Source organism: Carcharodon carcharias (genome assembly GCF_017639515.1).
Source record: "Carcharodon carcharias isolate sCarCar2 chromosome 35 unlocalized genomic scaffold, sCarCar2.pri SUPER_35_unloc_4, whole genome shotgun sequence".
Lineage (NCBI taxonomy): Eukaryota > Metazoa > Chordata > Chondrichthyes > Lamniformes > Lamnidae > Carcharodon > Carcharodon carcharias.
Window position 1 is genome coordinate 530988 of NW_024470720.1, and position 14937 is coordinate 545924.

The 14937-nt window shown below is 52.9% G+C and overlaps 1 protein-coding gene across 1 annotated transcript in view; it reads left to right on the forward strand.

The window, feature by feature from the left end:
* Positions 1 to 7867, forward strand: part of LOC121274247 (wiskott-Aldrich syndrome protein-like) — a 106224-nt gene extending 98357 nt beyond the window's left edge. Inside the window, exons 10-12 of the mRNA XM_041181445.1 lie at positions 4651 to 5093; positions 6676 to 6784; positions 7513 to 7867. Of these exons, the coding sequence (XP_041037379.1) occupies positions 4651 to 5093; positions 6676 to 6784; positions 7513 to 7568 (608 nt within the window). The 3' untranslated portion in view covers positions 7569 to 7867. The remainder of the gene's footprint in view (positions 1 to 4650; positions 5094 to 6675; positions 6785 to 7512) is intronic.
* The last annotated feature ends 7070 nt before the right edge of the window (positions 7868 to 14937 follow it).

The following is a 14937-nucleotide window of genomic DNA, read 5'->3' on the forward strand; positions in this document are numbered from 1 at the left end:
ACCGGAACTGTGCACAGTGCTCCGAGTGTGGTCTAACTGAGGGATATGGAGACCGGAACTGTGCACAGTGCTCCGAGTGTGGTCTAACCAAGAGATATGGAGACCGGAACTGTGCACGGTGCTCCGAGTGTGGTCTAACCAAGGCTTACAGAGACTGGAACTGTACACAGTGCTCCGAGTATGGTCTAACTGAGGGATATGGAGACTGGAACTGTGCACAGTGCTCCAAGTGTGGTCTAACTGAGGGATATGGAGACCGGAACTGTGCACGGTGCTCCAAGCATGGTCTAACTGAGGGATATGGAGACTGGAACTGTGCACAGCGCTCCAAATGTGGTCTAACTGAGGGATATGGAGACCAGAACTGTGCACAGTACTCCGAGTGTGGTCCAACCGAGGGATATGGAGACCAGAACTGTGCACAGTGCTTCGAGTGTGGTCCAACCGAGAGATATGGAGACCGGAACTGTGCACATTGCACCGGGTGTGGTCTAACTGAGGGATATGGAGACCAGAACTATGCACAGTGCTCTGGGTATGGTCTAACCGAGGGATAGGGAGACTGGAACTGTGCACGTTGCTCCGAGAGTGGTCTAACTGAGGGATATGGAGACCGGAACTGTGCACAGTCCTCCAAGTGTGGTATAACTGAGGGATATGGAGACCAGAACTGTACTCAATGCTCCAAGTGTGGTCTAACTGAGGGATATGGAGACCAGAACTGTGCACAGTGCTCCAAGCATGGTCTAACCGAGGGATATGGAGACCGGAACTGTGCACAGTGCTCCGAGTGTGGTCTAACTGAGGGATATGGAGACCGGAACTGTGCACAGTGCTCCGAGTGTGGTCTAACCAAGGGATACAGAGACCGGAACTGTACACAGTGCTCCGAGTGTGGTCTAACTGAGGGATATGGAGACTGGAACTGTGCACGGTGCTCCAAGTGTGGTATAACTGAGGGATATGGAGACCGGAACTGTGCACAGTGCTCCGAGTGTGGTCTAACCAAGGGATACAGAGACCGGAACTGTACACAGTGCTCCGAGTGTGGTCTAACTGAGGGATATGGAGACCGGAACTGTGCACGGTGCTCCAAGTGTGGTATAACCAAGGGATATGGAGACCAGAACTGTACACAATGCTCCAAGTGTGGTCTAACTGAGGGATATGGAGACTGGAACTGTGCACGGTGCTCCAAGTGTGGTATAACTGAGGGATATGGAGACCGGAACTGTGCACAGTGCTCCGAGTGTGGTCTAACCAAGGGATACAGAGACCGGAACTGCGCACAGTGCTCCAAGCATGGTCTAACCGAGGGATATGGAGACCAGAACTGTACTCAATGCTCCAAGTGTGGTCTAACTGAGGGATAGGGAGACCAGAACTGTGCACAGTGCTCCAAGCATGGTCTAAACGAGGGATATGGAGACCGGAACTGTGCACAGTGCTTCGAGTGTGGTCTAACCAAGGGATATGGAGACCGGAACTGTGCACAGTGCTTCCAGTATGGTCTAAACGAGGGATATGGAGACCGGAACTGTGCACAGTGCTCCGAGTGTGGTCTAACTGAGGGATATGGAGACCGGAACTGTGCACAGTGCTCCGAGTGTGGTCTAACTGAGGGATATGGAGACCGGAACTGTGCACAGTGCTCCGAGTGTGGTCTAACCAAGGGATAGGGAGACTGGAACTGTGCACAGTGCTCCAAGTGTGGTATAACTGAGGGATATGGAGACCAGAACTGTACTCAATGCTCCAAGTGTGGTCTAACTGAGGGATATGGAGACCAGAACTGTGCACAGTGCTCCAAGCATGGTCTAACCGAGAGATATGGAGACCGGAACTGTGCACAGTGCTCCGAGTGTGGTCTAACCGAGGGATATGGAGACCAGAACTGTGCACAGTGCTCCGAGTGTGGTCTAACTGAGAGATATGGAGACCGGAACAGTGCACAGTGCTCCAAATGTGGTCTAACCGAGGGATATGGAGACCAGAACTGTGCACAGTGCTCCGAGTGTGGTCTAACCAAGGGATAGGGAGACTGGAACTGTGCACAGTGCTCCAAGTGTGGTATAACTGAGGGATATGGAGACTGGTACTGTGCACAGTGCTCCAAGTGTGGTCTAACCGAGGGATATGGAGACCAGAACTGTGCACAGTGCTCCAAGATTGGTCTAACTGAGGGATATGGAGACCGGAACTGTACTCAATGCTCCAAGTGTGGTCTAACTGAGGGATATGGAGACCAGAACTGTGCACAGTGCTCCAAGCATGGTCTAACCGAGAGATATGGAGACCGGAACTGTGCACAGTGCTCCGAGTGTGGTCTAACCGAGGGATATGGAGACCGGAACTGTACACAGTGCTCCGAGTATGGTCTAACCGAGGGATATGGAGACCGGAACTGTGCACAGTGCTCCAAGTGTGGTCTAACCGAGGGATATGGAGACCGGAACTGTGCACAGTGCTCCGAGAGTGGTCTAACCGAGAGTTATAGAGACCAGAACTGTGCACAGTGCTCCGAGAGTGGTCTAACCGAGAGATATGGAGACCGGAACTGTGCACAGTGCTCCGAGTGTGGTCTAACCAAGGGATACAGAGACTGGAACTGTACACAGTGCTCCGAGTATGGTCTAACCAAGGGATATGGAGACCACAACTGTGCACAATGCTCCAATTGTGGTCTAACTGAGGGATATGGAGACCGGAACTGTGCACGGTGCTCCGAGTGTGGTATAACTGAGGGATATGGAGACCAGAACTGTACACAATGCTCCAAGTGTGGTATAACTGAGGGATATGGAGACCAGAACTGTACACAATGCTCCAAGTGTGGTATAACTGAGGGATATGGAGACTGGAACTGTGCACGGTGCTCCAAGTGTGGTCTAACCAAGGGATACAGAGACCGTAAATGCGCACAGTGCTCCAAGCATGGTCTAACCGAGGGATATGGAGACCGGAACTGTGCACAGAGCACCGAGTGTGGTCTAACTGAGGGATAGGGAGACCAGAACTGTGCACAGTGCTCCAAGCATGGTCTAAACGAGGGATATGGAGACCGAAATTGTGCACAGTGCTCCGAGTGTGGTCTAACCGAGGGATATGGAGACCGGAACTGTGCACAGCACTCCGAGTGTGGTCTAACTGAGAGATATGGAGACCAGAACTGTGCACAGTGCTCCGAGTGTGGTCTAACCAAGGGATACAGAGACCGGAACTGTACACAGTGCTCCGAGTATGGTCTAACCGGGGGATATGGAGACCAGAACTGTACACAATGCTCCGAGTGTGGTCTAACCGAGGGATAGAGACCGGAACTGCGCACAGTGCTCCAAGCATGGTCTAACCGAGGGATATGGAGACCGGAACTGTGCACAGTGCTCCGAGTGTGGTATAACTGAGGGATATGGAGACTGGTACTGTGCACAGTGCTCCAAGTGTGGTCTAACTGAGGGATATGGAGACCAGAACTGTACACAATGCTCCAAGTGTGGTCTAACTGAGGGATATGGAGACCGGAACTGTGCACAGCGCTCCAAGCATGGTCTAACCGAGGGACATGGAGACCGGAACTGTGCACAGTGCTCCAAGCGTGGTCTAACCGAGGGATATGGAGACCGGAACTGTGCACAGTGCTCCGAGTGTGGTCTAACCGAGGGATCCGGAGACTGGAACTGTGCACAGTGCTCCGAGTGTGGTCTAACTGAGGGATATGGAGACCGGAACTGTGCACAGTGCTCCGAGTGTGGTCTAACTGAGGGATATGGAGACTGGAATTGTGCACAGCGCTCCAAGTGTGGTATAATTGAAGGATATGGAGACAAGAACTGTACACAGCGCTCTGAGTGTGGTCTAACCCTGGGCTACGGAAGCTGGAACTGTGTACAGTGCACCGAGTGTAGTCTAAGCAAAGTATGATAACTTTTCATAAATCCTCCACTTCTAAATCCTTGAAGAATACACCATAGCTTTTATTTATATTCACATTCAGCACATTTAACATACCTCCATAGACCTCCTGTGGCACAGCAGAGTCTGTATAATGATGTCTGGAGTGCTCTAGCTAGTTTTGCATGGTGTACCAAGCTGCAGATGCAGCCCATTAAGGCTGCAATGTCCGTGTAGGCGCGGGAGTCAGTCAGAGTTCAACTGTGGGTCAGTCAGAGTTCAATTGCTTGATGACAGAGTAGCACAGACTGGCTTGCACTTGTACATTGCAGGCTGCACATCAGCAGCACCAAGCAGCTTGACAAGATGTGGCGATCAGAAGAAGGTGACAGTCAAACCTTGTGTGTGACAGACGCACTCAATGAAACGACCTGCGAGTAGCCACTGGGGGCGACGGTGGGGTGGGGTGGGTGGTAAACGGTTTAAAGGTCAGGTATGGGTGGTTGTTGTCTTTTTTTTTGTCAAACACTTGAGCAAAACATGAGGAGTTGAAGCCGAGGCTTGGGATAAGTCCTGTAGTGCCACCCCAGGTGGGAGACTATCATTACAGTGTGACGTGTTTACATAGGTTTTCCCATTATAAACGTGAACATAAGAATTTGTGATGGGAAATGTTGATTGATCTCAGACTTTATCAAGATAAGATGGGCAGTGAATCTAATTTGACTGAATAACCTTTTTGTTTTTCCATCTTTTCAGAGACTGCACCCCCACCTCCAGTGCGATCAGGGCCCCTCCCTCCCGTCCCTTCACAACCAGGCAGCAGGGGCAGGCAAGGGCCCCTCCCGCCAGTGCCACCTGGGCAGCCCACCCCACCACACCACCACGCCCGAGGTCCTGTCCCCCCACCCCCGGTGAGGGCCGCGCCCCATCGGGGCACCCCACCACCCCCACCCCCGCCCATCTCGAGGTCGTCAGGGGCTCCGCCTCCTCCTCCGCCTCCCGCTGCTCCTCAGTTGGCCGGGGGAGGGGCTCCCCCTCCGCCGCCCCCACCTCCCCCTCCACCACCCCCTGCCCCCACCACCAGCATTGCGCCACCTTTCGGGGGAGGGCAGAAGAGGAGCGAGCCGGTTAACCCCCCACCGACTATGGGCCGTGACGCCCTCCTGGACCAAATCCGCAGTGGGATCCAACTGAAGCAGGTAAGTAACCCCAGCGGCCAGCGTGTGTGTGTGTGTGTGTGTGTGTGTGTGTGTGTGTGTCAGGCAGGCTATTCGGCTAAAGGAGGCATCATGTGGGGGGGGGGGGTAGCGTCACAGCCTTGGGGGAGAGTGAGTGCGGTTACTAGGGATACGGGAGATGAGGGACCTCAGTTCACAGGATGGTTAGAGCAGAGGATGCCATTCAGCCTGCGTGTGCAAGTGCAAGTGCAAGTGTGTGTGTGTGTGTGTGTGTGTGCACAGCTCTCTGAATAACCAATTCACATAATGCCACTCCCTGCCTTCTCCTCATCTCCCTGCACGTTCTCCCCTTGCAGATAACGATCCAATTCCCCTTCGGAAAGCCTCGATTGACCCTGCCTCCCCCCCACACACTCCCATGCAGCGCGTTCCAGACCCCAACCACTCGCCGTGTGAAAATGTTTCTCCTCGCTTCTTTTACTGATCGTCTTAAATCCGTGTCCCTCTGGTTCTCGATCCTCCCGCCGATGGGAACAGTTTCTCCCTGTCCGCTCTGTCCCAGACCCCCTCGTGATTTTGAACACCCTCGATCAAATCTCCTCTCGACCTTCTCTTCTCCGTGGAGAAACAGTCCCAACTCCTCCAATCTGTCCACGGAACTGAAGTCCCCTCATCCCTGGAACCATTCTCATCAATCTTTTCTGCTCTCTCTCTCTCTCTCTCTAAAGCATTCACATCCTAATGTGCGGAGCCCAGAACTGGACACAATACTCCAGTTGAGGCTGAACTAGTGTTTTATACAAATTCAACATAACCTCCTTGCTCTTGTACTCTATGCCCCTATTAATAAAGCCCAGGATACTGTCTGCTTTATCACCCGCTCTCTCAACCTGTCCTGTCATCTTCAATGATTTATGCACATATTCACCAAGGTCCCTCTGCTCCTGCACACCCTTTAGAATTGTACCTATTTTATATTCTCTCTCCGCGTTCTCCCTACTGAAAGGAATCACCTCACACTTGTTCCCATTGAACTCAATCTGCCATTTGTCTGCCCATGCTGCCAACTTGTCTAAGTCCTTTTGAAGTTCTACACTGCCCTCCTCACAGTTCACAAGGCTTCCGAGTTTTGTACCATCCGCAGAGTTTGAAACCGTGCCCTGTACACCAAGGTCTGGGTGATCAATACCTACCGGGAAAAGCAGGGGTCCCAACAGCGATCCCAGGGGAACTCCACCACAAACCTTCCTCCAGCCATGAACCACTGCCCCCCGTTTCCTGTCACTCAGCCAATTTGGTATCCATGTCGACACTGACCTTTTTATTCCACGAGCTATAACTCACAAGTCTATTGTGTGGCACTGTACTAAATGCCTTTTGGAAGTCCACATACACCACATCAACAGCGTTACCCTCATCCACTTTCTCTCCAAAAAGTTCCTGTAAGTAATGGAAACATGATTTGCCCGGAACAAGTCTGTGCTGGCTTTCCTTAACTGATATGCATTTGTCCAACTGACTTGAGCTTTGTCCCAAATTATCTTGTCACATCAGAGGATTAGCCTCCAATCAGTCCTCTCACTCATCTTCCTTGGCATTTTAGAGGTCGGACACTCCCGAGGTTGCACAGCCAGCTGAGGAGGAAAGTGAGGGTCTGGTAGGGGCACTGATGATGGTGATGAAGCAGAGAAGCAAAGTTATTCATTCCTCAGGTAAGATTCACCTCACTTTCCGCCTGAGAATCCATTGTCAGTGCTGAGGGAGCGCCGCACTGTCGGCGGGTCAGTGCTGAGGGAGTGCCGCACTGTCGGAGGGTCAGTGCTGAGGGAGCGCCACGCTGTCGGAGGGTCAGTGCTGAGGGAGCGCTGCGCTGTCGGAGGGTCAGTGCTGAGGGAGCGCTGCACTGTGGGAGGGTCAGTGCTGAGGGAGGGTCGCACTGTCGGCGGGTCAGTGCTGAGGGAGCGCCGCACTGTCGGAGGGTCAGTGCTGAGGGAGCGCTGCACTGTCGGAGGGTCAGTGCTGAGGGAGCGCTGCACTGTGGGAGGGTCAGTACTGAGGGAGCGCCGCACTGTCGGAGGGTCAGTGCTGAGGGAGCGCCGCACTGTCGGAGGGTCAGTGCTGAGGGAGCGCCGCACTGTTGAAGGGTCAGTGCTGAGGGAGCGCCGCACTGTCAGAGGGTCAGTACTGAGGGAGCGCTGCACTGTCGGAGGGTCAGTGCTGAGGGAGCGCCGCACTGTCAGAGGGTCAGTACTGAGGGAGCGCTGCACTGTGGGAGGGTCAGTACTGAGGGAGCGCCGCACTGTCAGAGGGTCAGTGCTGAGGGGGTGCTGCAGTGCATCTTTTAGATGGTCTATTCTGCTGTAAAGGGTTGCGAAGATGTACTACTTTTACTCGATTCCTTTGGGATGAAGTTGTTGAAATGGGTGGATCTCTCTTGCAGATGATGATGAAGATGATGGAGGTGATGATGAGTTCGACGATGAGTGGGATGATTGATGCACCCATCTAAATTGTTTTAATCTTCAGTCCTCATGCACCCGACCAAGGATCTCCCTCTTTTTAAAGCTCAAACTAATCTTTGCTATTCTTTTATTAACATGTGCAATCTGTACTGATCAGGGACATTCATGTGCAAATGCAGCACTTCTTCACTCATGGGAGTAGGTGAACCAACACCCATCAAACACTCCCAGGACAGGTACAGCACGGGGTTAGATACAGAGTAAAGCTCCCTCTACACTGTCAACATCAAACACTCCCAGGACAGGTACAGCACGGGGTTAGATACAGAGTGAGCACCCTGTACTCTGTCCCCATCAAACACTCCCAGGACAGGTACAGCACGGGGTTAGATACAGAGTAATGCTCCCTCTACACTGTCCCCATCAAACACTCCCAGGACAGGTACAGCACGGGGTTAGATACAGAGTAAAGCCCCCTCTACATATCCCGATCAAACACTTCCAGGACAGGTACAGCACGGGGTTAGATACAGAGTAAAGCTCCCTCTACACCATCCCCATCAAACACTCCCAGGACAGGTACAGCACGGGGTTAGACACAGAGTAAAGCTGCCTCTACACCGTCCCCATCAAACACTCCCAGGACAGGTACAGCACAGGGTTAGATACAGAGTAAATCTCCCTCTACACTGTCCCCATCAAACACTCTCAGGACAGGTACAGCACGGGGTTAGATACAGAGTAAAGCTGCCTCTACACCGTCCCCATCAAACACTCCCAGGACAGGTACAGCACGGGGTTAGATACAGAGTAAAGCTCCCTCTACACTGTCCCAACAACCTGCTTGATGTAAACATACCAGTTCCTCATTGCTGGAGCCATCTTCCCATGCCGTCCAGGCGAGAGTAATGGGTGTAAATTTTGAATTCCAGAATGGTGTCCTCTGCGTCATTTGAAAAGGAACACCTTCAGTTTGGGGTACCTGTGTTCAAACTCCAGATCCCAGTCTCTCAGTCACTGCTGCAGTCCCTTAGTACTTTTCACACCTCGAATGCAATCTGTTGTGGATCTCGCTATCTGAAATTATGGAAGCACTGACTTTCTTATGAATAAATGGATTGTTTTATTCAGCTGAGATGAGTCATTTTGAATTCTTGTCAAATTTATCCACAGGATTTGGGCATCGCTGGCCGGGCTCAGCATTTATTGCCCATCCCTAAATGCCCCTCGAGAAGGTGGGGGTGAGCTGCCTTCTTGAACTGCTGCAGTCCCGTGTGGTGTAGGTACACCCACCGTGCTGTTAGGGAGGGAGTTCCAGGATTTTGACCCAGCGACAGTGAAGGAACGGCCGATATATTTCCAAGTCAGGATGGTGAGTGGCTCAGAGGGGAACTTGCAGGTGGTGGTGTTCCCCGTGTGTCTGCTGCCCTTGTCCCTCTAGGTGGTAGGGGTGGTGGGTTCAGGCGGTGCTGTCGAAGGAGCCTTGGCAAGTTGCTGCAGTGCATCTTGTAGATGGTACACACACTGCTGCCCCTGTGCGTCGGTGGTGGAGGTCATGTGATCTTTAACTCTGTCTGAGAGGAGACAGCATCTCTGCCAAAAGATGGTTCCTCTGACAGTGCGGCGCTCCCTCAGTACTGACCCTCCGACAGTGCGGCGCTCCCTCAGTACTGACCCTCCGACAGTGCGGCGCTCCCTCAATACTGACCCTCCGACAGTGCGGTGGTGGAGAATGTGTAAGTTGGAAATATTAACCTCTGGTGACTCAGATCCATGTCTCCAACTGGGACTGGGACAGAATCTGTATCTCTCCTCTTGGCTGTCCCACCAAGTTGAACACCTCAGCCCACTCAGGTCTCACATTCCACGTTAACACAAACAACGCATGTGAACACTTCAAGAAAACATGATAGCGAATACAGAAGAGGGGAGGTTTTGATATTTGAGAAGCAGTATCAGTGTCATGCTAAATTATAATCCAAGTGGATCGCAGTAAATCAGATAAGAATGTAGTTTATAAAATACTGATTGTTCCTGCTCTAGTAGACATTGATATTAATAATCATCATGATGTCTTGGAAGACTATGGGCTGTGACCACGATGTAGACCATTTCTGAACTGAAGCCTGTCCACCATCTACAAGGCACAAGTCAGGAGTGGGATGGGATACTCCCCACTTGCCTGGATGAGTTGCAGCTCCCACAAAACTCAAGAAGCTCGACACCGTCCAGGACAAAGCAGCCCCGCTTGATCGGCACCCCATCCACAAACATTCACTCCCTCCACCACCAACGCACAGTAGCAGCAGTGTGTGTACCATCTACAAGATGCACTGCAACAACTCGCCAAGGCTCCTTCGACAGCGTCACCCAAACCCACGACCTCTACCACCTAGAAGGACAAGGGCAGCAGATACATGGGGAACATCACCACCTGCAAGTTCCCCTCCGAGCCCCACACTCACCATCCCGACTTGGAAATATATCAGCCATTCCTTCACTGTCACTGGGTGAAAATCCTGGAACTCTGTCCCTAACAGCGCGGTGGGTGTACCTACACCACACAGGGACTGCAACGGCTCAAGGAGGCGGCTCACCCCCACCTTCTCAAGGGGCAATTAGAGATGGGCAATAAGCGAGCGAAGGCCACATCCCATGAAAGAATCAAAAAAAACAAAATTGAACATCGTCCACAGTGGCTGATTTGGGAGTGACACTCCCCACTGCCAGTGTGTAAAGATGGATGTTATGTTTTATAACATTTTGAGAATATGGTGGTACTCTGTGAGGAGGGATCTGCCTGTTTCCATGACTAAACAAACTGGGGGGAAAGTTAAAAGAGATAGCTGGTCTGTGAGAGGTGAGAGATGAAAGGGTAAAGTTGCTCGATGCGTGCATTTGCAATGAGAGGATCTGGTGAAGTTGGATTTACAAGTAAATAGGTTGGGTTTGAAAAATTTGCATTAGGAGATAGGCATCCAGCTGATGCATTTGAAAGGGGAGTTTAAGGGACCGACAACTTACAAAGGCTTCATAAGTAAACAAGGGAAGGTAATTACATTTTCACGTGACCCAAAAGTGGAGGCAATAGGAAAAGCTGAAAGGTTTTTACGTTTTGGAAAAGTTGAGTTCAAAGAAGTGCTGAGGAGATGACAGGGGAAAGGGATATTTAAGGAGAGATGTTGAGCTGAGTTGTGGTGGTTGTGTTGTGGGGGGGGGGGGGGGGTGGAAGTGTCCTGAGACCAGCTCCGTGCTGAGTGAAGGTGTGAAATCTGAAGCAGCGATCCAATCAAACCAGAAAAGTCTTTGTTTTAGAAAGCAATTTGCTTTCTGAACTTTCTTGGGTCTCCACCGCAGGGTGGAGATAGTGAGGAATTGCGTGGTACACCTTTTACTAAACAGCGGTTTTGCCTTGGGGTAATATTACTGGATGTTTAGAAATAAAAATCAGTAAGGGAGTTGTTGCCAAGAAGTTTACTTGTGTGCTCTGACCAAATGGGTTTCTTTTTGGGGGCACGGTTTATTTAGACTGTTTCAACCGTGTAATTTTAATCTTATATGCTTAAGGTTTTTTTCCCCCCCCCCTTTTAATGCTTTAAAATCCTAAAGGTGTTTTTGGAGTTCGATGCTTCCGGGGTCAGTAGCTTTCTTCCTCGTTTTTAAAATACCAAAAACCCAAGGTTATGATCAGTGAGACAGGTTTCCCGGTGGGATCTGGCTTGCTCCGCGAATAAGATTGGCCGTGGTCGGAGCAGGGGGCACAGATGAATAGGGCGGTCCAGAGGTCAACTGATTTTTTTATTTTCTCTCTTTTCTGGCGCTGGTCATCGCCTTTGTCTTCTGCTTTTATCACGCCCTCCCCGAAGGCTCATCTCCAGGTACAGGTCAGCAGCAAGGGCTTCCCATATATCGACTCCAATCCTGCTCAACTCGAAACCTCGCTCGCAGCCATCCCTGTACGGCAGAGGTGTCCGGCCTGCTGACCTCGCGCCGATAGCAAGCTCGCATGTCTTTGGGCTGCAATCCATCCAGCTCACGTGTTCCCAGCCGACAGCGGCTCAAGTGGGGGGGGGCAAGCATGTTGGGGACCCACTTCCAGCGCTCTGTCCGGCCGGGAGATGCCCGGTGTGTGTCTGGGGGCAGCGGATGTGGGAGCCGTTCAGGGACCCTTCCTGGCACGGCGTACGGGGAGAGGGGTCAGAGGAGAGCTGGCTGGTTACGGGCTACTGGACTGAAAGGGGACCAGCTACTGGAGAGCCCTCCCGAACCACATGCAAGGCCCCAGCAAACAAGGGCTAGATGCCCTGGGAATGGCCGATATAGAGCCTCAGCAGACTGTGCCAATCAATACCAACAGGATCAGTCTGCGGCTGAATCTGGCGATGCTGGGAGGGGGCGGGGGAGGGTGCATGAATGAATTCATGATGGAACACGGGCAGCAGAAACCACATCAGCCCCCCTTTGAAGGCCAAGATTGGTGGGGGGGGGGGGGGTAGTGGTGATCATCATGGAACCCAGCGAGCAGATGGGGAGGAAGGTGGGACACTATCGTGAACTCTACACGATGGAAAGCGTGGTCTCCGAACAAGCCCCCAGCGGCATGCCAGGTTTTCTGGCAGAGCTGGAGAGCGAGGCTGCCTTAGTAGAGCTCAAACATTGCTATAATCCCACATGAAGCACACGAGGGGAAACGCCTGTCTCGAACTACAACTCCGGCCGATTGACATTAAGTCAGGCGAAGCGATACACTTTGGTAGAAAGAACAATATACCAGGGTGCAATTCTAAAGGGGCTGCGGGAACAGAGGGACATGGGTGTATTGGCACACAAATCATTGAAGGTGGCAGGACAGGCTGACTGTGGGTTAATAAAGATTAGGCATTATTAATAGGGGCATAGAGTACAAGAGCAAGGAGGTTATGTTGAATTTGTATAGAACGCTAGTTCAGCCTCAGCTGCAGTATTGTGTCCAGTTCTGGGCTCCGGACTTTAAGAAGGATGTGAAGGCTTTAGGGAGAGATAGAGAGAGAAAAGAGAGGGGGAGAAGAGAGAGAGAGAGAAAAGAGAGAGGGGGAGAAGAGAGAGAGAGAGAGAAAAGAGAGAGAGAGGGATAAGAGAGAAAGAGAGGGGCAGAAAAGAGAGAGAGGGGGAGAAGAGAGAGGTAGAGATAGAGAAAAGATTCACGAGAATGGTTCCAGGGATGAGGGACTTCAGTTCTGTGGGGAAGTTGGGACTGTTCTCCTTGGAGAAGAGATTTGATGGTGGGAATTTAATCGAGGTGTTCAAAATCATGAGGGCTCTGGGACAATGTTCTCATTGGCAGAAGGATCGGGAACCAGAGGGACACGGATTTAAGACGATCAGTAAAAGAAGCAACGGAGACGCGAGGAGAAACTTCTTCACACAGCGAGTGGTTAGGATCTGGAACGCGCTGCCTGAGAGTGTGGGGGAGGGGAGGGCCAATCGAGGCTTTCCAAAGGGGAATCGGATAGTTGCCTGAAAAGGAAGAATGTGCAGGACAAACAGCTGGGGAGAGGAAATGGTGAGTTGCTCTTGCAGAGAGATGGCAGAGATATGATAGGCTGAATGGACTCCTTCTGTGGCAGAACTATTCTATAATAGAGTGCAGCAGGTCTGAGAGGAACATAAATGCCAGGGGCCAGTTGGGATGAACCTCTCAGCACTGACCCTCCAACAGTGCGGCGCTCCCTCAGCACTGACCCTCCGACAGCGCGGCGCTCCCTCAGTACTGACCCTCTGACAGCGCGGTGCTCCCTCAGCAGTGACCCTCCGACAGTGCGGTGCTCCCTCAGCACTGACCCTCCGACAGCACGGCGCTCCCTCAGCACTGACCCTCCAACAGTGCGGCACTCACTCAGCACTGACCCTCCGACAGTGCAGCGCTCCCTCAGCACTGACCCTCCGACAGCGCGGCGCTCCCTCAGCACTGACCCTCCGACAGTGCGGCGCTCCCTCAGCACTGACCCTCCGACAGCGCTGCACTCCCTCAGTAACGTCAGTTTGAATTACAGCTAAGTCCCTGTATTTCAGCCATTAGACAAGCTCGTTAGTAACACACATACATCTTGCTGGTTTGTCCCAGCTCTGTTCAATTTAAATCTTTGGCGGGTAGCTCTCTCTTCTCTGCCCCATACGATCTCTCCTCTGATCAAACAGATTACAGTCTCGTAGCCTGACACTCTGTTCCACTGGCTTGGGCTAGAACCAAGGGGGCTGGGCACTCGCCCCTCAACTGGATGTACCAGCCTGCCGCTGATGTCCCTTGGCTGCTTGGCAAGAAGGGCATCGCACCTCTGAGTAGGAAACTGAGTGTGGGGGAGAGAAGGGTGAGGACGTTCAGAGGGTAAGCCAGGGAAAACAAAAAAAAAAGGCACTTTACTGACGCAGGAAACACACACAACCAGATAAAAATGCAACTGGCTTGTTTTAATCAACATAACTTGACTTCACATGGTTTTGCAGGTCCCTTACAGTACCCATGACTGACGACTCACCCTGGTTGAGAATCCTAAAGAGGTGGCGGCCAACCCCTCCCTTAATGCCGCTGAAAGGGGAAGACAGTTCCTTTGGTGATGCCTTACCCAGTCGCATAGCCCAGGGCTGCAGAATCAAGTTCACGAGGTTTGCAGTGTGGGGTGGGGGGGGGAATGCAGGAGACGCTGAATTTTTAATAACTTGGTCCCCTGTTTCACTCAGCCACTCCATGGGCTGTTGTAGAAGGTGGGGGGAGGGGGTTGGGGATTGGGGGTGAGCAACGCACGTATCAGCCCCAAGCGAGGCAGAGATTCCGGCCAGGAAACAGTGCGGATTGGCTTGGACTCTCAACACAGCAAACGTTGTTCAGGGTGATGCACAGGCCCACTAAATAGGGAGCGGGGCAAGAGGGCATGGGTGGGGCGGGCGAGGAGGAGGCAAGAGGGGGCGGGCGAGGAGGGGGCAAGGGGGCGGGCGAGGAGGGGGCAGGCGAGGAGAGGGCAAGGGGCGGGCGAGGAGGGGGCAAGGGGGCAGGCAAGGAGGGGGCAGGCGAGGAGAGGGCAAGGGGGCAGGTGAGGAGGGGGTAAGGGGCCGGGTGAGGAGAGGGCAAGGGGGCAGGTGAGGAGGGGGTAAGGAGGGTGGGCGAGGAGGGGGCAGGCGAGGAGAGGGCAAGGGGGCGGGCGAGGAGGGGGCAAGAGGGCAGGTGAGGAGGGGGTAAGGAGGGTGGGCGAGGAGGGGGCAAGGGGGCGAGCAAGGAGGGGGCAAGGGGGTCGGGCGAGGAGGGGGCGGGGGGGCAGTCGAGGAGGGGGTAAGGAGGGTGGGTGAGGAGGGGCCAAGGGCGCAGGCGAGGAGGGGGCAAGAGGGGGCGGGCGAGGAGGGGGCAAGAGGGGCGGGCGAGGAGGGGGCAA